At 36.4% G+C, this 24,258-nt stretch overlaps 1 protein-coding gene across 1 annotated transcript; it reads left to right on the top strand.

The window, feature by feature from the left end:
* Nucleotides 1-5,848: 5,848 nt before the first annotated feature.
* LOC131626667 (serine/threonine protein phosphatase 2A 57 kDa regulatory subunit B' beta isoform-like) lies at nt 5,849-7,419 on the top strand. Its single transcript, XM_058897504.1, has 2 exons — nt 5,849-6,876; nt 7,081-7,419. The coding sequence occupies exons 1-2, from the start codon at nt 5,890-5,892 to the stop codon at nt 7,417-7,419; spliced, it is 1,326 nt and encodes a 441-aa protein (XP_058753487.1). The 5' UTR covers nt 5,849-5,889.
* The last annotated feature ends 16,839 nt before the right edge of the window (nt 7,420-24,258 follow it).

The following is a 24,258-nucleotide window of genomic DNA, read 5'->3' as shown; positions in this document are numbered from 1 at the left end:
CTGAACGTTATATGAAAATATTAAAAGGGTACGTGAAAAACAGAAGTCGACCGGAGGGTTGTATTGCCGAGCGATACGTTGCTGAAGAAGCGGTTGAGTTTTGTACTGAATATCTGTCAAATGTTCAATCAATTGGACTCCCCAAATCTCATATTGTCGAAAAAAAAGAAGGAAAAAGGCTAATTGGAAATAAAGTTGTGACAGTATCAATGGTCGAACGGGATCAAGTGCACTTGTATGTTCTGCACAATGAGATTGAGGTTGAGCCGTTTGTTGAAATGCACAAAGTTGTTCTCCGAGATTTAAATCCAAATAGAAATGAGAACTGGATAGTACGAGAGCACAATCGAAGTTTCATACCGTGGTTTAGAGATCATATTTATTCAAAGTATCGTTCAGATCCTGCTTCAGTAACAGAAAGGTTGAGATGTTTAGCCTATGGTCCATCTGTAATTGTACTTTCTTATAGCGCATACGCAATTAATGGATACACATTTTATACCAAAGAACAGGATGATAAAAGTACTATGCAAAATAGTGGTGTTACCTTGGTAGCTGAAGCTATGCACATATCAAGTGCGAATGACTTAAATCCGAAATTTGCAAATTTGTCATATTTTGGGGTTATCGAGCGCATTTTGGTGTTTGATTACGCGAAGTTTCAGATTCCTGTATTTGGTTGCAAGTGGGTTGAAAATAATAGTGGCGTACGAATGGATAAGTCAGGATTTTTGCAAGTGGATCTCAATAGGGTAGGGTACAAAGATGAGCCTTTCATTCTAGCCTCTCAAGCTAAACAAGTGTTCTATGTCAATGATCCGACAAGTACGAAATGGTCTATAGTGCTTTTATCTAACAAAATAGTTGATGAAAAAATTGAAGATCAAGGTGATATTGGTGTTGGCATTGAATCTTGTACAAGAAACGATCAAAATGAGAATGAATCTTGTATTAGAAATGATCATAATGAGGGTATTTGGATCAATCCAACCGTACGCATTGTTAAGAGACGCGTAGTACACAAACCTACCAAGAAAAGAAAGAGACGTTAGTGATAAAGGTAATAGTATACATAGTCCGACTAATTTGTTTTATTCAATTTGGTGCATATTCTCGTTTTGTACATAACTTTTGAACCATGTATCCGCTTGTTGACTTCTTTACATGTAACTATACTATTTTGACGATTCCGGAGCTGCTCATGCACTTATCTTTACATTTCGGGACTATTTTTTTTATCGGTTTTGCTTCTGCCCGTAATCAAAAGTCGGGCTTAGGGTCTGAATTTCGGAAAACCGACTTTGTTTTTGAGTCCGTGGCGACGTTTTACCATAGCCATGTAAATTTCGTTCAATTCCGATAACTTTCTTTTTTTACGCTTATTTTGATTTGTACCGATTTCGTTTCCGATTTACTTGTACATGCATGGTTTGACTTTCATTTGACTTGTATAGATTGTTAGCTTATTAATAGTGTACTAATGTGCTTTAGTTTGTTTGATACAGGTTCAATGGCTTCAGATAGAGATGCTCCACCTGAAAACCCACCTGAAAACTTACAAGAAAACTCACAAGAAAGAGTTGCTTCGGATACAAATGCTCCACCTGATACTGAAGCAAAAGAGGTTGCACGAGGCATCACTATTATGAGGGGAATCATACGACATAGAGACCAAGGATTAGTATACCGATTGGAATGGAATTCTGATAAACAACCAATTGGTCCTAATTCTCCAAAGTTGACAAGTTATATTGGTACACTTGTCCGTATGCATATTCCGGTCTCCATAGCTACCTGGAAATCGAAAACGAAAAATTTAGAATTGGAGGAGAAAAAACAAGCGATTTGGGAAGAGCTTCAGGTATATATCATATATGGTTAATTGTTGTTATTATCTTGACGATAAATTGTTTAAATTATTTATACTAACACACTATGCGTACGTTTTTTTGCAGAGGACTTTTGAGATACCAGATGAACGTAAAAGCTACATACTTAGTTTGGCCGGCAAGAGATATAGAGGGTGGAAAAGTTTTTTGACAAACACCTATCTTAAGGATAAAGATGGAAAATTTCTTGAAGATGCACCGGGACGGCCAACAAAGTATGCGACCTTCATTGATGAAGCAGATTGGGCTGAGTTTGTAAAGCAAAGAGATGAAGCTTTTCAGAAAAAGAGTGCCACGAATAGGGAGAGAGCATCCAAACCCGCGTATCCATACAAAAAAGGGCGTTTGGGATATGCACGCTTAGAGGATAAAATTGTAAGTAAATAGAAATTCGATTTAATTAATTGTCTACATGTGCATGTTTTAATTGACGATTTTATCGTTTGTGTCAATGCATAGTTGGAGGAGACTAAAAGTGAGGAAGCTTCACTTCCTGTACATGTGTTGTGGAAGGAAGCTCGTGTGGGCAAGAATCACGCTGTCGATCCCGATGTTCAGAGAGTTTATACTGAATGTGTAAGTATAATACTGTGTCTTTAATTAAATCAAATGTTTTTTAATATATAAATGACTTTTTATCTCCACTAATAATTATTTAAATGTAAATGAATTACAGGAGACCTTGTCGCAATCGGCATCCACCGGTGAGGAGAGCGTACTTAGTAGAGTACTAGATGCTCCCGAGTATCCCGGTCGGGTGAGGGGTAAGGGTCATGGTGTGACTCCAACCTCTTTTTACAAGAGTCCTAGGAGAAGAAATCCTTCAAATGAAGAAGTGTTGCAAAAGTTGGCGGAATTGCAAGCACAAGTCTCTGAATTGCAAAGAGATAAAGAAGTGTATATGAGAGAAAAGTGCAACACTTCATCGGTGAAAGAAACTAGTGATAAGGCTAGTATCAACTATCAAAGGAAATTTCCCGAGGTAATTATAATTTTTTTTCCTTTTAAATTGTTCTATTTTATTAATGATAATGACTTTATATTTACTTTTGGTTTAGGGCATTTCATCTTGCCAACTATACTTATCGGAACCGAATTATCGACTAGTTGGCAAGGGAAAAGTGCACAACACTTCGGGAGATTTACTTCACCACAGACCGCTCCCGGATGGACACCTGAAAGTATCGGTGGATGTTGTATTAGATCGTGATGCGATTCTACCGGTACCTGACATGGTCTCAGAGACGACATTGCTGCGAGATGCAATAGGATCGTTTGTTGCATGGCCCTCGGAGCTCATTACCATTAGTGATGAGGTAAATTGAAAACGATTATGAATCATTTAGTTTTCGAATGTCAATTCTAAACCGTTTATTAATTATGTTTTACATTTTATTTTTAGACTGCTCCTATAAAACCCGCAATTAAGGGTAAAGGGATTTTACAGGAGGAGGAGTCTGTTGCATCGCTAAAAGAGGTACATTTAAAGTGTTAATATATAATCTGAATCAAAATATGCATGATTTTATATTTTACCTAACTTATATGATTTTTAGGCATCCGCTTGGGAGTCACAACAAGTGACGCAGCAGGTTCGTAGCGTACCACCCAGTGGTCCTCCGAAGCAAGCGGCAAGAAAAGGCGGTGCTTTTGTGCCTCGATACCGGGCGACACTCGCAACAATGGTTGATATGTCCGATATGAAGGATGGTGCTTTACGGGAAATCGATATGGATGAAAGTGTCTTCGGTATTGAGTTCAAGTCACATATTACAATTGAAGACTTGCAAGAGATTTTTAACCATGATCAACTAGGCGTCAGTAATATGCAATCATACATCCGGTAATATTCACTCATCCGATATATTATTTAATTAGTCCCACAATATAATTTATTTACACTTTTCAATGAAAAGAATCTAATGTTTATTATGTTTTTATTTAAGGTTGTTGTATGACAGAGTGTTGCGCGGGACTGCATTGTCTAACAGATTCCGGTTCGTGTCTTCCGCCCATTGCAGCGGAATGGAAATTGTTTCGGATCCGGAATCTGTTAGACAGCGCTTAGTCGATAGATTCATGTCCACCGGCAATACAGAATGTCTGCATCTTTGGGCGTATAATACCCGACCAGTAGGGTTAGTTTCTCATTCTTTATTCATCTAATCTCTGTTTCTTTAGTGTATAGCAATATTTTCATATAACCTATTGTTTTAATTTATAGAGCACACTGGTTGCTGCTTGCTATCAACCCGATAAGGGAAGTCGTGTATTATCTGAATTCGGTAAAGGGTGAATGGACCAATTATCCGGCCATGAAGGAAATCGTTGATTTGTAAGTGGGATCGTTCTAAATATATATTCGTGTATATTTATATATTTACTTATTTGTGGGATTGATCTAAACATATGCTTTTATATATTTGTTAATTAGATCAATACAAGTATTCCGTAGTCAACGGGACGCACAGGTATCCCGGACTAAATCAAACAACATCACCTGGATCGAAGTGCAGGTACATTACTTTTCACAAATTTGCTTATAATATTTATGCTACTTGGTAAAACAAGACAACTTATATAGAATCTTATTTGTTTTTCTATGTAGTGTCCGCTACAGCGTAACAGTTCAGACTGCGGATACTTTGTATTGAGGTTTATGAAAGAAATCATTCAGGCGAATCAATTAGAGATTCCTCCCACGGTATAAAGTTATAACTTAAGATAATTTCATATAATTTATTACATTTACCTAAATATATTATTCATATTATGTTTTTGTTTTATAGTACCTTGACGAATTCCGTGTTGCTGGGTACTCGAAGCTAAAGTTAGAAGAAATCAAAGAGGAATTGTGTCAATTTTATATTAAGCTATTTTTCATGCAGATTTGAACTATAATATTGTTGATTTTGTAATGATGTATATATATAATTTTGTAATGATGTATATATATAATTTTGGATATTATAATGGTATATATTAGTATATATATTGTCTTACTGATGGCTGAAATAATATAGTCGAAAATATATTACAGGTCGAAAATATATTACAGGTCGAAAATATTACAGGTCGAAAACATTACAGGTCGACTGGGAGGATTAAATTATAGGCTGCACATAAAAATACCTCATTTAGCAACTACAGCGCTTCTAAAAAGCGCTCTTAAAGGTCCACATACTAGAGCGCTTCTTAGTAAAAGCGCTGGCAAAGACCAGTAAAAAAGCAAAAAAAATTAAAAAATTACGCAGCATACAAAAGCGCTTTTGGAAAAGCGCTCTGGTAGGCCCCCCTATGAGAGCGCTTTTTCCAGAAAAAGCGCTCTCATAGGGGGGCCTACCAGAGCGCTTTTCCAAAAGCGCTTTTGTATGCTGCGTAATTTTTTAATTTTTTTTGCTTTTTTACTGGTCTTTGCCAGCGCTTTTACTAAGAAGCGCTCTTAAAGGGGGGTCTACCAGAGCGCTTTTTCCAGGAAAGCGCTCTTATAGGGGGTCCTACCAGAGCGCTTTTTCCAGGAAAGCGCTCTTAAAGGGGGTGTCTACCAGAGCGCTTTTAAAAGCGCTTTCGTAGCCTACGCCAGCGCTGGCTTTGGCAGCGCTTTAAAGCGCTGTTAAAGGCCAAAAAAAGCGCTGTGAAAGCCCTTGTACGGCGTAGTGTAGTGATGACACATGAACAAAACCAAGTTGCCAACATATTAATAACCAACTTGTACATCATTGATGAAAAATTCAACAACCAGCAGTTGATAATGATTAGAATAGATCATAGAATATGTCGAAAATCCCACGTGGCAAAATCCAAAACCAATGATAAGGAACAATAAAATCAAGATACCATGTTCCATGTCTTGTTATAATCTCACAAAACACACAGTTTGTACATTCCAAAGCTTCTTGTTGCAAAGGAATCTCCGTCTTGTAAGCTTTTAAATTCAATCTCATAACACACAAGTTCTTCCCTGATCTTCAACCATTCAAGCACAGATCACAGAAGAACAATGAGTAACCAAAAAACACTTCAAGACTTTTTTGTGCAAGAAAAGCCACTTTTTTCAATACCATCTTCACCTACTTCAGGAAATGAAGAAATTCTCTCTACTGTTTCATATTGCACTTTTGTTTTCACTTTCACTGACCCTTCAGAGTCTCCTGCACAAAGAGACTCTAAAAGACTTCAACTTTCAAGACTCATAGCTATGTTGAAAACCTCGAAAAAACCGGTTCATGAGAAAGTTGTTGGACCTTTAGTACTAATGATCAAAGCCAATCTTTTTAGGCCACTCCCTCCTCCTACAAATCCTTCCGCTATATCCGAATATCTCGACGAAGAAGATCCTGTTTCGATCCTTTCGCCTTTATGGTCACATCTACAAATAGTTTACGAAATTCTTCTGAGGCTAGTTAACAGCACTGACGCCAAAATACTAAAAAACTATATCGATCATTCCTTTCTCCTTAATCTTCTATCGCTTTTCCAGTCCGAAGATCCGAGGGAACGCGAGAGTTTGAAGAATGTGTACCATAAGATATATTCTAAGCTGGTTTGCGACCGTTCCGCGATGAGGAAATCGATGACGGATGTTTTGTTGAACTATGTTTTTGAGACAGAAAAACATTCTGGTATTGCTGATTTGCTTGAGATATGGGGAACTATAGTTAACGGCTTTACCGTGCCGCTCAAGGAAGAGCACAAGCTGTTTCTTATGAGAGTGTTGATTCCTTTGCATAAGACCAAAGGGATGCAAGTGTATCATAGACAACTTGCTTATTGTATATCACAGTTTGTGCAGAAGGAACCTATGCTTGGAGGTGTTGTTGTTAGAGGGATTTTGAGGTATTGGCCTGTTACAAATTGTCAAAAGGAAATTCTGTTGATTGGAGAGTTGGAAGATTTGGTTGAGAATTTGGATCCTGATCAGTATCGTAAGCTCGCCTTGCCGATATGTACTCAGATTACTAAATGCATCAACAGTTGGAATTCTCAGGTAAAATCTTTTACTAGTTCGTAAAGTATTAATACAGACACCAGACACAGACGTGAGACACCAGACACAGACACAAACATCAGACACGGACGTGAGACACTAGACATCAGACACAGACGTGAGACACCAGACATAGACACAAACACCAGACACGGACGTGTAGACACTCTTAATAATTTATGATGCATACTAATGTGATTTCAGGTAGCTGAGAGGGCATTGTATGTATGGAACAATGAGCAGTTCTACAAGATGGCAACGACAGGAACAGTTGAAGTACTTCCAGTGATAGTAGAAGGTGTGGAAAAGAATCTGAAGTTGCATTGGAGCAAGAGTGTTAGGCAGTTAACAGAAAGTGTGAAGGTGGTTGTGGAAGATATTGATCCTGATTTGTATGCAAAGGCTCAAATGGACATGAAGGTTAAAGAATCAGTGGCACATCAAGAAGATATGAAGAGGAAAAAGAGATGGGAGAGAATTGAATTGGCTGCTTCTAAGAATCAGTTTGTTAATCCACAAAGATATATTTGTGTTTCCCACTGAAACATTTGTTTGATGTATATGAAACAGATATTTGCTGTCAATCCCATAAATACTTTAACAAGTGTGTTTATGTTGATCTATAAATTCAAATAAATTGTAAACAACTTATTAAATATATAAGAAAAATATAAAATATACATTTAAAATTATAGGAGACATACAACTCGTTACTCGATCATTTTAGGTACAAGTTAGTAGTTGGAACCTTGCGATATGCCACACTAACATGACTAGAGATCTCTTATGTTGTAAACAAGGTGTTCCAATTCATGTCAAATCCTACTAAAGGCTTTTTGTGATATTGATCGGGCAGTTGGTCCTAATGACAAAAGAAGCACATCAGAAGAAAAAGTAATTTATTTGGGCCCTAAATTAGTGTCATGGTGGTCTAGAAAACAACATGTCGTAGCATAATTAAACATTGAGGTTGAATACAAGATCCTAGCACAATGATAGTCAAAATTGTGATCCTACTCGTAGGATCGTGTTATGATGTGATTCTTTAGAGCTTAGCGAGTGTGCGAAGGGAAAACTCAAATTTAGGTAGGATATGTGGGATTTCCATTGAAGTACGTAGAAACGGTGATTTTGTGAATTTCTTTGGTTTCCATTATTATTTATTTATGTTCATCTTCATAAAATATTTGGATTTCACAGGCCTGGTTTGGAACCCTGTTAAGATTAGACATATGAAATATTAAAAAAAATTGTTTTTGATGTACTCTGCCCCAGTGGCGGAGCCAGACAAATTATAAAGTCCGGACAAAAATTTAAAGGCAACAAATTTACATTGTATATAATATATAAAAAAGGGTTAATAGTAATTCATCCCCCTGTAATGTTAGCGAATTTTACTTTTCCCCCCTCCCTACCTTTTGGCAACGTTTTTTCAAAAAAACGTTGCTAAAACCTGCCTTTGGCAACGGTGGGGGGTAAACCAAAACACGCTCATATTACAGGGGGTAAACTACTATTAACCCTGTGAGATATTGGATCGAACTCTAGTATGGCCGAAGGGTAGCTTCTTGGTTCGACAGGATTAAGCATGAAGTCGAAGGTTGTTCACATGCTTGTGTCGAAGATGCAAGGGTTGTTAGCATGTTAAATTAGGTTTAGTGTTTAAACCCTAATTTGTTAAGTTAGCTTGTTTATTAAGTTGGCTTGTGTAGTGGGCCTTGTGGAAAAAGCCCATTAGTTAGTATATTAGGTTTTATTATAAATAGCATACTAGTCTCTCATCATTGCTAAGCTGCAACTCCTAATTTAGGGTGAGAGAGGTTATTTGTTATTCTTGTAAACTTGTAATCTTGTTTTAAGAGAAAGTAAAAGAATAGCAGTTATAACCAATATTTGTGTTCTCCCCTTCTTCCTTGTCCTTTATTCATCCCTTATTTTATACTTTGTTCGTGGCATTGAATTCACAACAAATTGGTGCGGTGAGCGTGGAGAAGATGCCTTCAACAAAGTATGAGATTGAAAAGTTCATCGGAGTGAATGATTTTGGTCTGTGGCGCTTGAAGATGAAAGCCCTACTGGTTCAGCAGGGTTGTTTGGAAGCGTTGAAGGGAGAGGCAGCCATGAATGCAGAATTGACGGCAGCGGAGAAGACGAATATGATCGAGAAAGCACACAACGCAATTTTGTTGGGCCTTGGTGATAAGGTTCTCCAGCAGGTATCAAAGGAGACGACGGCATCAGGGTTATGGGTGAAACTTGAAAGTTTGTATATGACCAAATCTCTGGTAAATCGACTCTATCTGAAGCAAGCTTTGTATTCATTCAGGATGATTGAAGACAAAGTATTGGCTGAGCAGTTGGATATGTTCAACAAGCTGATTCTTGATCTTGAAAATATTGATGTGAAGATCGATGATGAAGATCAAGCGCTGTTACTATTGTGTTCTTTGCCTTGATCACATGCTCACTTCAAAGAAACTCTCTTGTATGGAAGGGAGTCCCTGACGTTTGAAGAAGTTCAACCAGCCTTGTACTCTAAGGACTTGAATGAACGAAAAGAGCATAAACCTTCGACTGTTGGCGAAGGTTTGGACGTTAAAGGAAAACTCTTACGAAAGGATGGTAAGTTCAACAAGAAGAAAGGCAAAAGCCAATCGAAGTCTTACAGTGGCGAAGCATCTGGCATTCGATGCTACCATTGTAAGAAGGAGGGTCACACAAGAAAGGTGTGCCCTGAACGCCTGAAATATCATGGAGGTAAGGATAATGGCAACGCTGCCATTGTTCAAGATGATTTCGAATCATCTGATGTTCTTGTGGTTTCAAGCAGTGACTCTAAGAAGGAGTGGATTATGGATTCAGGTTGCACTTGGCACATGACTCCAAACAAAGACTTGTTCAAGGAATTATGTGATCAAGATGGTGGATCAGTATTGCTGGGAAACAACAAGGCTTGCAAGATTGCAGGTGTTGGATCTGTGAGATTCAAGCTCCATGATGAGTCAATAAGGTTATTGACTGAAGTCAGGTATGTTCCTGATTTGAAGAGAAATCTGCTTTCTCTTGGTGAATTCGACAAGAAAGGATATGTTTTCCAAGGAGAGAAAAGTATCCTAAGAGTCATGAAGGGTTCGAAGGAAGTCTTGAGAGGCGTAAAGAAACAAGGCTTGTATACCCTTGAGGCTGAAGTTGTAAGTGGTTCGACAAATGTTGCATCCACGAAACCTTTGTCGAAAACAGAAATCTGGCACAAGAGATTGGGCCATGTCAGTGAAAGGGGTCTGGTCGAATTAGGGAAACAAAATCTGCTTGGTGGAGACAAAGTCGAAAAGCTGAAGTTTTGTGAACCCTGTGTACTTGGAAAATCTTGCAGAGTGAAGTTCAACAAAGGCAAACAAAGAACACATGGATCCCTTGATTACATCCATGCTGATCTTTGGGGGCCTGCAAGGTGTCCATCACATTCAGGAGCAAGGTATTTTCTATCCATAGTAGATGATTATTCCAGAAAATTATGGGTATTCATCCAGAAGACTAAGGATGAAACTTTTGAGAATTTCAAAAGTTGGAAGACTCTGGTTGAAAATCAGACTGGCAGAAAGGTCAAGAGGTTGAGAACCGACAATGACCTTGAATTTTGCAATGAGGCATTCGACAGTTTTTGTGCTGCCTCCGGTATTGCAAGGACTAGAACTACTGCAGGTACTCCACAGCAAAATGGTTTGGCTGAAAGGTTTAATCAAACTATTTTGGAGAGAGTCAGATGCATGTTGACTAGTGCGGGGTTAACGAAGGTGTTCTGGGCTGAGGCTGTTTCGACAGCAACATATCTGATAAACAGATGTCCTTCGACAGCGTTAGATATGAAGACACCTGAAGAAGTTTGGTCGGGACATCCACCAGATCTCGACAAACTGAGAGTATTTGGCTGCGTAGCCTATGCTCACATTAGGCAAGACAAGGTCGAACCTAGAGCTCTGAAATGCATGTTCATGGGATACTCAGAAGGAGTCAAAGCTTATAGGCTATGGTGCCTAGAGCTAGGTCACAGGAGGTGTATCACCAGTTGAGATGTAGTTTTCAATGAAGCTGAAATGGCTTTTAAGAAAATTGATGATGTTGGTCGAAGTACAGAAACATCTGACGAAGAGCTGGAACAGGTAGAGATTCCTGTTGAGGTGGAGCATGTTGATGCTGAATTGTATATCCCTGATGAAGTCGAAGAAGAAGCAGAAGATGCTGAGAAAGTTGAGGAAACTGACGATGACTACCTATTGTCGAGAGATAGGTCGAGAAGAGTCATAAAGGCACCTCAGAGGCTTGGGTATGCAGATCTTATAGCTTATGCCTTAATCTCTGCAAGTGAGGTTCTAGACGAAGAACCTAGAGACTACAAGGAAGTTATGAGGAGTCGAAATAAGACTGAATGGCTGAAGGCCATGGATGATGAGATGAAATCTCTTCATGATAATGATACTGGGGAACTGATCAAGAAGCCTGATGGGGCAAGGTTAGTCAGCTGTAAATGGATTTTCAAAGTTAAGGAAGGAATTGAAGGAGTGACGTCGAAAAGATACAAGGCAAGGTTAGTTGCAAGGGGTTTCACTCAGAAAGAAGGTGTCGACTTCAATGATGTGTTTTCTCCTGTTGTGAAGCATATTTCCATTCGAATGTTGCTTGCCATGGTGGCACAGTACGATCTTGAACTGGAACAGATGGATGTGAAGACTGCGTTCTTGTATGGTGATCTAGATGAAACGATCCTGATGAGGCAACCTGAAGGGTATGTCGAAAAGGGGAAGGAAGATTATGTGTGCAAGTTAAAGAGATCTTTGTATGGGCTGAAACAATCTTCTCGACAGTGGAATAGGAGATTCGACAAGTTCATGGCACGCATAAGTTTCATTAGAAGTCAGTTCGACCACTGCGTTTACTTCAGATTTTGACCTGGTAATTCATTTGTTATTTTGTTGCTTATGTGGATGACTTCTAATGAAACTTATGCGTGCCATGAACTTGTCGGATCTCCTATTCCACTGTCGAGGAGATTGTTTCAGCCCATACAAAGATCTCTTTAACTTGCACACATAATCTTCCTTCCCCTTTTCGACATACCCTTCAGGTTGCCTCATCAGGATCGTTTCATCTAGATCACCATACAAGAGCGCAGTCTTCACATCCATCTGTTCCAGTTCAAGATCGAACTGTGCTACCATGGCAAGTAACATTCGAATGGACCTATGCTTCACAACAGGAGAAAACACATCATTGAAGTCGACACCTTCTTTCTGAGTGAAACCCCTTGCAACTAACCTTGCCTTGTATCTTTTCGACGTCACTCCTTCAATTCCTTCCTTAACTTTGAAAATCCATTTACAGCTGACTAACCTTGCCCCAACAGGTTTCTTGATCAGTTCCCAAGTATGATTATCATGAAGAGATTTCATCTCATCATCCATGGCTTTCAGCCATTCAGTCTTATTTCGACTCCTCATAACTTCCTTGTAGTCTCTAGGTTCTTCCTCTAGAACCTCACTTGCAGAGATTAAGGCATAAGCTATAAGATCTGCATACCCAAGCCTCTGAGGTGCCTTTATGACTCTTCTCGACCTATCTCTCGACAATAGGTAGTCATCGTCAGTTTCCTCAACTTTCTCAGCATCTTCTGCTTCTTCTTCGACTTCATCAGGGATATGCAATTCAGCATCAACATGCTCCACCTCAACAGGAATCTCTACCTGTTCCAGCTCTTCGTCAGATGTTTCTGTACTTCGACCAACATCATCAATTTTCTTAAAAGCCATTTCAGCATCATTGAAAACTACATCTCGACTGGTGATACACCTCCTGTGACCTGGCTCTAGGCACCATAGCCTATAAGCTTTGACTCCTTCTGGGTATCCCATGAACATGCATTTCAGAGCTCTAGGTTCGACCTTGTCTTGCCTAATGTGAGCATAGGCTACGCAGCCAAATACTCTCAGTTTGTCGAGATCTGGTGGATGTCTCGACCAAACTTCTTCAGGTGTCTTCATATCTAACACTGTCGAAGGACATCTGTTTATCAGATATGTTGCTGTCGAAACAGCCTCAGCCCAGAACACCTTCGTTAACCCCGCACTAGTCAACATGCATCTGACTCTCTCCAAAATAGTTCGATTAAACCTTTCAGCCAAACCATTTTGCTATGGAGTACCTGCAGTAGTTCTATGCCTTGCAATACCAGAGGCAGCACAAAAACTGTCGAATGCCTCATTGCAAAATTCAAGGCAATTGTCGGTTCTCAACCTCTTAACATTTCTGCCAGTCTGATTTTCAACCAGAGTCTTCCAACTTTTGAAATTCTCAAAAGTTTCATCCTTAGTCTTTTGGATGAATACCCATAATTTTCTGGAATAATCATCTACTATGGATAGAAAATACCTTGCTCCTGAATGTGATGGCACCTTGCAGGCCCCCAAAGATCAGCATGGATGTAATCAAGGGATCCATGTGTTCTTTGTTTGCCTTTGTTGAACTTCACTCTGCAAGATTTTCCAAGTACACAGGGTTCACAAAACTTCAGCTTTTCGACTTTGTCTCCACCAAGCAGATTTTGTTTCCCTAATTCAACCAGACCCCTTTCACTGACATGGTCCAATCTCATGTGCCAGATTTCTGTTTTCGACAAAGGTTTCGTGGATGCAACATTTGTCGAACCACTTACAACTTCAGCCTCAAGGGTATACAAGCCTTGTTTCTTCACGCCTCTCAAGACTTCCTTCGAACCCTTCATGACTCTTAGGATACTTTTCTCTCCTTGGAAAACATATCCTTTCTTGTCGAATTCACCAAGAGAAAGCAGATTTCTCCTCAAATCAGGAACATACCTGACTTCAGTCAACAACCTTATTGACTCATCATGGAGCTTGAATCTCACAGATCCAACACCTGCAATCTTGCAAGCCTTGTTGTTTCCCAGCAATATTGATCCACCATCTTGATCACATAATTCCTCGAATAAGTCTTTGTTTGGAGTCATGTGCCAAGTGCAACCTGAATCCATAATCCACTCCTTCTTAGAGTCACTGCTTGAAACCACAATAACATCAGATGATTCGAAATCATCTTGAACAATGGCAGCGTTGCCATTATCCTTACCTCCATGATATTTCAGGCGTTCGGGGCACACCTTTCTTGTGTGACCCTCCTTCTTACAATGGTAGCATCGAATGCCAGATGCTTCGCCACTGTAAGACTTCGACTGGCTTTTGCCTTTCTTCTTGTCGAACTTACCATCCTTTCGTAAGAGTTTTCCTTTAACGGCCAAACCTTCGCCAACAGTTGAAGGTTTATGCTCCTTTCGTTCATTCAAGTCCTTAGAGTACAAGGCTGATTGAACTTCTTCAAACGTCAGGGACTCCCTTCCATACAAGAGAGTTTCTTTGAAGTGGGCATGTGATCGAGGCAAAGAACACAATAGTAACAGCGCTTGATCTTCATCATCGATCTTCACATCAATATTTTCAAGATCAAGAATCAGCTTGTTGAACATATCCAACTGCTCAGCCAATACTTTGTCTTCAATCATCTTGAATGAATACAAAGCTTGCTTCAGGTAGAGTCGATTTACCAGCGATTTGGTCATATACAAACTTTCAAGTTTCACCCATAACCCTGATGCCGTCGTCTCCTTTGATACCTGCCGGAGAACCTTATCACCAAGGCTCAACAAAATTGCGTTGTGTGCTTTCTCGATCATATTCGTCTTCTCCGCTGCCGTCAATTCTACATTCATGGCTGCCTCTCCCTTCAACGCTTCCAAACAACCCTGCTGAACCAGTAGGGCTTTCATCTTCAAGCGCCACAGACCAAAATCATTCACTCCGGTGAACTTTTCAATCTCATACTTTGTTGAAGGTATCTTCTCCATGCTCACCGCACCAATTTGTTGTGAATTCAATGCCACGAACAAAGTATAAAATAAGGGATGAATAAAGGACAAGGAAGAAGAGGAACACAAGATTGGTTATAACTGCTATTCTTTTACTTTCTCTTAAAACAAGATTACAAGTTTACAAGAATAACAAATAACCTCTCTCACCCTAAATTAGGATTTGCAACTTAGCAATGATGAGAGACTAGTATGCTATTTATAATAAAACCTAACATACTAACTAATGGACTTTTTCCACAAGGCCCATTACACAAGCCAACTTAATAAACAAGCTAACTTAACAAATTAGGGTTTAAACACTAAAGCCTAATTTAACATGCTAACAACCCTAGCATCTTCGACACAAGCATGTGAACAACCTTCGACTTCATGCTTAACCCTGTCGAACCAAGAAGCTACCCTTCGGCCATACTAGAGTTCGATCCAATATCTCACACCCTCTTTATAACCAAGAGATACTATCCGTGGTAAAAAGGTTGTAGCGCGTGATATGCCACTACGGTTGTTTTAAACAAGCGTAGTTAAATGTTATGGTATGGGGTTGGATTTCCAGCGCCTGCATTTTTTTTCTTCAGATTTCAACATATTTCACCACGGCTCTAGAATTCAACCATGATGAAAGACTTAGCACACAACATATTACCATGGTCCTTGATTACAATTGTGATGATATTTTACTTGAGTTTATTATAACTTATGTGGAATACTTATTTCACCAACTTCTCATTAAACATATAACCTTTCAATATTATTTTTAAAATATAACATGAGATGTGAAGTTATATTAGAAGAACGAGTTACACTAGTCAATGTTGTACAAGCTTTTTGCAGCCCGTAATCCACATATCGTTCTTTAGCGGTTAGATCTTGTTTCATTGCTTCAAGTTCTTCAACCACCTCTTCTTCCTTCACCTCTAGTTCATTTTGAAAAATATTATTGACTTTGCAAACAAAATTACAGGTGAAAGAGGGAAGTTGAAAAACTATAAACATTAAACCCAGTTCTAACCGTTAAAGAACGAAATGCGGGTAATGGGCTGAAGAAATTTTGTATAACATTGATAATTTTAATTTATTTTCTAATATAACTTAATATTTTATATTATAATTAATTTTCTAATTTATTTCAAAAGATTATATATTCGGTAAAGGATTGGAAAAAAACCCAAACCACATATGATATGATAAATCCATCTTCTATGACATGTTGATTGAACGTAATGCAGTTGTAATTTAGAAGGTACATAATTAAACTAACCTTAGCAACAACATACATCAAGAACAAACCTTAAACAACATACATCAAGAACAAACCTTAAACAACATACAATATACATATTTATTAACAAAAATAAGATCATCATCAACATAACTTAAATAACATAAAACTTATAAGTTTTATTAACAACATGATACAACTTTTATCAACAACAACACACCTTAACAACATATAACTTTTATTAACAACAACATACCTTAACAATATACAACTTTTATTAGCAAAAACAAAGTCATCAACAACACACCTTAAACAACATATAACATATAACTTTTATTACCAAGAACATACCTTAAACAACATATAACATATATCAACAAATAAAACCATCAATAACATACCTTAAAGAACATACAACATACAATTTTTATTACCGACAACATACAACTTTTATCAATAACAACATACATTAACAACAACATACAACATATATAAATAAAAAAATATCGACAACATACCTTAAACAACCTACAACATATATCAACAAAAATAAAATCAACAACAACATAAATTATGGAAACGTCTCATGTACTTGAAATGTGACGAGGAAGTGACAAAAATGAGTTTCGAGTAACACCTTTCCTTGATCCATCAGAGATGATAAATATATGATAGAATTTTGTGAAGAAGTGGTATGCAACTGTTCATGGAGTTAGGATGATGCATGAGAGAGAGGGTTAGGGTTTTGTTTTGAGGGAGACTATTGTGTTCTCTCCTCAATGAGCGAACTTTTGTTTGAATATATGTTATAATTTTCACCACGATTGATATAAACAACCGAGATAACATGTATGTACATTTAACAACGGTTTCTTATATGGACCTTGGTGAAAGGTATTTTAGTTTTGATGTAAATATTATGATTATAAGTGACACGCCCATTTTGTAACGAAAAAGGAAAACTGTTGGTGATGCGATTCGAAGCCTATATGCCTTAACATATCACTACGGTTAATAATGTGGACGGTAGTGAAATGTATTTTAATAAAAGAAAATACTTTTCAGGTGCCTGAAAAGAGCTCTTGCTTCGGTTGTCTTAATTACTAAGGTAATAGTATGTTACATTAGGTGCTTTGTCTAGTAGTGTATTTCTACTCTTGAAAATCCTAGAAAAAATACAATGCAAAAAAAAAAAAATCATAATAGGAGGCATGTACTGCCTTACCCACCACATGGATGGAACTTAAAAATTTAGAACCATGTGAGGCTGTTTAGAATTAAGTCAAAAACAAAATGTTGAAAATTTATGCTAGTTTGCAAGAAAGGTTGATCAAGAAAACAAACACTCAAGTTGAGGAAGAGATTATAGAGGTGATTGAAAAATAATGATCAAGACACATGATATAAATTCTAGAAACTTTTTTAAAAAGAGGTGTTTCATCTCCCAACATTGTATTAATGTAGTGTTGAAGTAAGGCTTAAGAGGTTATGTTTGGCCAACAATTTTAAGGTTCTTTTTATAATAATTCCATATCATTCAACGTAGCTAAGAGTGACGAATTCTCCATCATATGTGATTTGATTTCATAACATGATAATGGATTTAATTTATCATCTCATAATGATATTAGAGTGAAAAGATTAAACAAATAAGTGAAGTTTATACATGAGGATTTTGAAGAACATAGGATGAAATGGAAAACTACTTATTGCACTATAATGACAGATGGATGGAGTGATAAAAGAGTATGGAAATTATCATTTTCTTTGTGATTTTAATGTTTAATACCCTTTTTTTACCCTTATCTTTGACTCATACTCAGTTTGGTTCCTTAACTTTTAAAAACACCATTTTGGTCCCTTAACTTTTCACTTTGGATCACGTTAGTCCTTTCTGTCAATTCTATTAGTCAAAGTAAATCAAAAAGGATGAGTGGCATTGACCTGGAATGCCATGTGCTCTTAGACAACCTTTGTGATCGATTTAGTGACACAAAACTCTATCTCTAAAAATATTTTTTGAGTTTTAATAATTATCTTCATCTTCTTCGTCAAATTTATTTAGATTCCATAAACCCCATTTTTTATCCATTTGAATCCACCCTTCCACCTTCCTCACCTCATTCCATTCAAGCGTTGTCATCATCAAAACTAAACAACTACTAGTTTACTTGTATCTTTGCTATTCATCAGCTTAACCATCTTGTTAAAAAAATACAATGTTCATCATAAAGTAACAAAACCCTATCATCCTCAAACTAGTGGATAAATAGTTGTTCCCGACAAACACATCACCTGAATCTTGGAGAAGATAGTAAACACATGATCAATGAAGGATTGGTCGATCAAGCTTAATTACGCATTGTGGGCATACCACATAACTTTTAAAACTCTTATAAGTATGTCTCCTTATCCACTAGTATATGATAAAGCTTGTCATTTACTCATTGAATTAGAGCATAAGACTTTGTGGACCTCAAAGTTCATTAGGAGAATATATTATCCCCTTCTCGTCCCCATCCTCGAAGTACATTAGAAGTAACTTTTTTCTCCATCTCATACGTGTGGGAAAAATTCTCTGTCTTTTTTTTAGGGGGGGGGGGAGAGGGGGCTAAATGGAGCAATCCTCGAGGAGATTCCCTTTGACATATGCAAATTGACATTCATAATCATGTATGCAGAGCTAACAAAACTGGTTACCCGACCCTAAAAGGGCCAATCTCAGACTTTTTAGAGACGGGCCGAAAAACCCTGTTATAGTATGGGCTTAATATACTACCCGAGCCCGCAGAATACCCGACCCTAAGCATTTCATTTATTTATTATTATTATTATTTATAAAATTGAAATTTTTTCATAATATTAATTAGGGTTAATACTACTTTTCACCCCTGTAATATGGGCGAAATTCGCTTTACCCCCTGGTAATATTTTTTTTTCGTTTCCCCCCTGTAATATTTTTTTGTTTGGATTACCCCCTAAGCGTGTAATTTAAACACCAAATCTGGGGGGGCAAATCAAACAAAAAAATATTACAGGGGGGTAAACTTTACACTTAGGGGGCAAAAGACATAGTATTTTTATATTTCAAGGGGCTGTTCGAAAAAAAAAATATTTACAGGGGGAAAAGCGAATTTCGCCTATATTACAGGGTGGTTTTGTATATTTAACCCTATTAATTATATAAAGTATATTACTTTAAATATCATACATTTTTTATATACTATTTTTTAAAAAAAAATCTAACATTTTACTAAATACAATACAAATATAAAAATACAAATATAAAATTGTTCACAATACTACACAATTACTCAATAAAAATAAATAAATAAAATACAAAAAGGTCTAAAGTGAAACATTAAATAATTAAATATAAATTAATTATATTTATTTTTAACATTTAAAATTAATAAATAAATAAATATAATATAATATAAAAAATAATAATTTATTAAATCGTAATAATTTTTAAATTAAACAATATAAACATTAGTGCAATTTAAAAATTGTTTAGTTATACAGATAAAACAAACTATCTTTATTCTATACATATTAGTCTTTATGGATAACAAACTTTTTAGAACCACAATAAAAAACCTATCTGGCTCTAATTATAAAACTTAAGTCTTATGTTTTTATCAAATTTTTCGAACCGACTCAGAAGAAATAACCTATTTTTAAAAGCTATCAAATAAAAAAATAAACTAAATTTTTTTTATGCATAAAAGATATTTATCATATTAATATTTATCTATTATTATAGAGTTCTTTATTCTATTTTACCTCTCATCATGTCCATCAAACATGCTCTATGATTTATAAGAATTTAAAATAATTAATTTTGAAATTATAGAAATATTTATTGAATGTTAACAAAAATATTTTAATAAATTTATCTTGTCTTTACACAAAATCTAAAACATTAAGTATATTTAATTAATTTTTTGAATGGATTTTTTCTTCTACGGAGTATTATAATGTATTTTTCATGGGTCTGATCCTAATGTATTGATAATTTTTGTAACTTTTTTGTATTGATAATTTAAAACTTTACTTTTGCGTATATTTAAACTCAATCAATAAATAGTCCTGTTGGTATAGTAATTTATAAATGAGTAATAATAATTATTAAAAAAATGAAGGAATCCTCAGTGACAAAGAGTTGAATTTGGAGGAGACAGAGTGTCAATAACGTTGTATGCGTATACGTGTTTGAAGAACATCATGCATGTCAAGTTTCTTCACTTTTTTTTTTTTTTTTAAAAGCAAAATATATTATAAAGTCAATATTAAGCACAAGATGTGCAAAGAAAGACTAATACAGTACAAAATCCACCACCTGATACAGAACTGCACCTCCATGGGTGATAAATCACAGCCCTGCTGAACTATTCAGTACAATCAGAGTATAACATAACAGCTAAGCCAGCAAACAAAATTAACTACCCAGTATTGACATATTCTAGCATATATTACAATTGAAAGACTAATTTTCAATTCCCTGCATACCAATGTCCTGTACTACAGCGATTCAAAAACCAGCAGCATTGTTAACTTTTGACGAGCTGTCGAAGAAATTCCCCATATTGAATTGAGGTGACCAAATAAACTACACCAAACAGCTCAATCCAACCTTTGCCCAACTGAACATAGTTAATCTCCACGCTAAATTGAAGGATCAATGTGAAGATGACAACTCCACTGACTAAATAGAATTCACACCAGCATAAACCATTCTATTTAATATCTATATTGATACATGTGGCACCGGAATCGATTGTAGGAATATTAGCCTCAAAATCAAATCTGACCAGCGTTCTCATGACTCGGTAGATGGCCGAGAACACTACTGCAATACTAAGAACTTCCAAGCAATTTGAATACTTTTGGTCATATTTAAAAACTTCACCACTGCCCCATATATATCAGCAACAATATTGTACAGACAGCAAAGTGATTCCAATTTTGCTCCCCCACCTGCACTGACACTAATACACAGCTAATATCAAACAGAATGGAACTTCAATCTACAAAGGAGTTAAGTGTACTTCCCCACCCCTCAACCAAAGCGTAAAGTCTCCACGCTTGACTCGCACCATGATTACATAAACAGATTTTCAATGATCAGTCTGCTGCAAATTCCGATGCGTTTAGGCAAAAGACACTGCACATCTACTTTTCACGCAGCAGTTTAAGACAATTCCTAACGAGCAGCACTTTACGAAACCTGGACTTCGGATAGATCGCCTTCTGTCGATGCTCATTACAATCACCGAGATCATGGTTCAACAGCCTACCTAAGAATTATCCAAGGGTCCATGTGCCACTGTTGTACATTGCATCGAAGAGGTTTATGCTTGTTGCTCAACCAGAACCAAGACAGCCTTTGGACTTCTTCAAGCATTTGATCCATTGTTGTTGCCTTGTTCTTGAAAATAACTGAGTTTCTTGCTTTCCAGATAATCCAAATGCGAGCAAACCAAACTGTTCTAACTCTTAAAACTGTGCTTCTAGCGTTTGCGACGAGTGCACCAAACTGCTCAAAATGCTCCCAACCATCGTTTGACAGAACCGCTAACAGACCAAACCATCTGATGACGTAAAACCATAAACTGCAAAAATTGGACACTCAAAGAAAAGGTGAGAGCCTGTTTCAACCGCATCACAGCCTCCCACGCACTTGATATTATCCTGCGCTAAGACGCCTCTCCTTACTAAGTTATCTTTAGTTGGCATCCTATTATGAAAAAGTCGCCAGACTAGACTCGATACTTTTGACAGAACTGATTTGTGCCAAATCTCAGACCAAACTTTAGGACTCTCTATTCTATTTTCTGCTCGCCGCGCCTTATAATTCTCCTTCACTGAATATTCCTCTGAATTTTCTCGATCTCCTATATTTAGAAGACAAATGTCCCTCCACCAAAATGAGCTATAATTATCACTTGTTCTAGAAAAAACCCTGGCACTGCCATATCAATCTGCCAGTGCTTTATTCCACAACCCACACCTCTCTTTTCTAATTTCCAAACCCACTTTCCTATTAACGAATAGTTGAAATATCTCAATTTCTTTATTCCCAGCCCACCCTCATCTATAGGTCTACAAATTTTATCCCATTTAATCTAGTTGATTTTCCTCGAATCCTCACTAACGCCCCAAAAGAAATGTTTAAATAAAGGTTCAAGTTTAGAGATGATACCTGAGGGAGCCTTGAAAAAGGATAGGAAGTAGACGGGAATTGCAGACAAGACAGATTTTAACAGAACCACTTTACCTCCAAATGACAATTGGCTATTTTTCCAATTTGACAGTCTGGATCTCACGACATCCAACACCGGTTTCCACGTCTTCAAGGATCATGGACTGGCGCCTATAGGAATCCCAAGATAGATGAACGGGATGGAGCCAACCTTGCAATTTAGACATTTCGCGGCATCTCGAAGCCAGCAGCGGCAGATATTAACTCCAATAAGACAACTTTTCTGGAAGTTGACTTTCAATCCAGACAACAATTCAAACAGAATGAGATTAGTCTTTATGCTCCTTATGTTTCTCCAATTATTTTCTCCAAAAATTAATGTGTCATCTGTGTATTGGAGATGAGAGAAACATTCCTGTCCATTTTCAAATTTATAACCAGTGAAATTTTCCAGAGTCACTGCTTTTTTCATGAGACTGTTAAAGCCTTCTGCTACTAATAAAAATAAGAAGGGGGATAATTGGTCCCCTTGCCTCAATCCTCTTCCCTTTTTAGTATTACTTCGATTTAGTTCCATTGAAACTTGTACATTCAAAATATATTTTTAAATATTTATTTCACTTTATTACATCACTATTTTATTTTATATTTATAAAATAATATTTACAAGCTCAACAAATTCTCTTCGGTAAAGTTTTAGTTATATAATGATGATAGATATTTTTATGTTGAAGCGGAAGATATATGTTTTTTATTACAAAAAATTGTGTCAATAATTGTTGTGATTCCCTGATTATTAAAATGTGGATTTGGTCTTTCAAATTATCTGGTTCTTGAGTTAGATATTGATTTTCAAAGAATTAACTTGAATTAGAAAATAGACTAATCTAACTATACTTTAGCATTTCTTCCCTCAAACTAGGCTTGGTAAGGGAATCAACTAGTTGAGTTGCATATCAACTAGAGCTTTATATTTTGATTGTATTACAATAATCTAGTTTGCGTCTTGTATTGCTTGTTGATAGTATTGGGAACAATATGAGCGTGATAAAGTTTAGGCTTTAAATTCCTAGATTTTTCTCTCTCTGACCTTATAGAATAATTATTGGTGTTAATATCTAGGGATGCATTTTAATTAAATGTATGTCTAGTTCAAAAGAGGGGGAGGGAAGGGGAGAGAATTTTTTTTAATCAAATATATGTTTGGTTCACAAGGGGGTGGGAGAGGATTTAAAACTACTTTACCTTTATACCCTTAATATATTATAACACTCATGCTAAACAAAATAAAAACAAAATGATATTTTCACCACAATTTTTTTTTATAAATTCATAATTATAGATAATCAGACACAAAATATTTAATATTTCAAATACTCTGAAATATACTAAAGTATAAATAAAATATTGATAAATGTGATAAAAGCATTATATGATCAATCATCAAATGAACCATTCTTTCATTTGACGATCCATCTAATCCTATACAATATTTATAAATTAAATTCCTGATGATATATAACTCATATACTACAATTATATATTGATATGTAATACAACACACCAACTTATAAAAAAATTAAGTTATTACAAACAAAATAATAAATAAAAATGAATAAAATTAAACACATAAAAAAGAAAGAAAGTTAAGTCATAATAATAAAAATAATAGAGTTGTTGGTAAAAAAATGGAGAAATTCTAATAAGGTGACATAAATTAAGCTATACTATAAATATTTTATGATTATAATAAAAAAGTGAGGGTAATTTTGTCAATAAAACAAAAACAGGTTTTACTTTAACTCCTCTTCCCCCCTCCCCTCAAAAACCTCAAATTCAATGCAAAACTACTCTAGGAGGGATTCAGGTTACCTCCATTCCCTTCCCCTCCCCTCATAAAAAATTGAACCAAATATACTTAATTTCAAATATTTCCTCCCCTTCTCTTCTAAAAAAAAAAACCAACCAAATGGACCCTGGAGTTTTTATTTTCTTTTCACATTATCTGTAACTTTAGCACTT

The sequence above is a fragment of the Vicia villosa genome, unplaced genomic scaffold (genome assembly GCF_029867415.1).
Source record: "Vicia villosa cultivar HV-30 ecotype Madison, WI unplaced genomic scaffold, Vvil1.0 ctg.000318F_1_1_1, whole genome shotgun sequence".
Classification (NCBI taxonomy): domain Eukaryota; kingdom Viridiplantae; phylum Streptophyta; class Magnoliopsida; order Fabales; family Fabaceae; genus Vicia; species Vicia villosa.
This window is presented reverse-complemented; position numbering and strand designations above follow the sequence as displayed.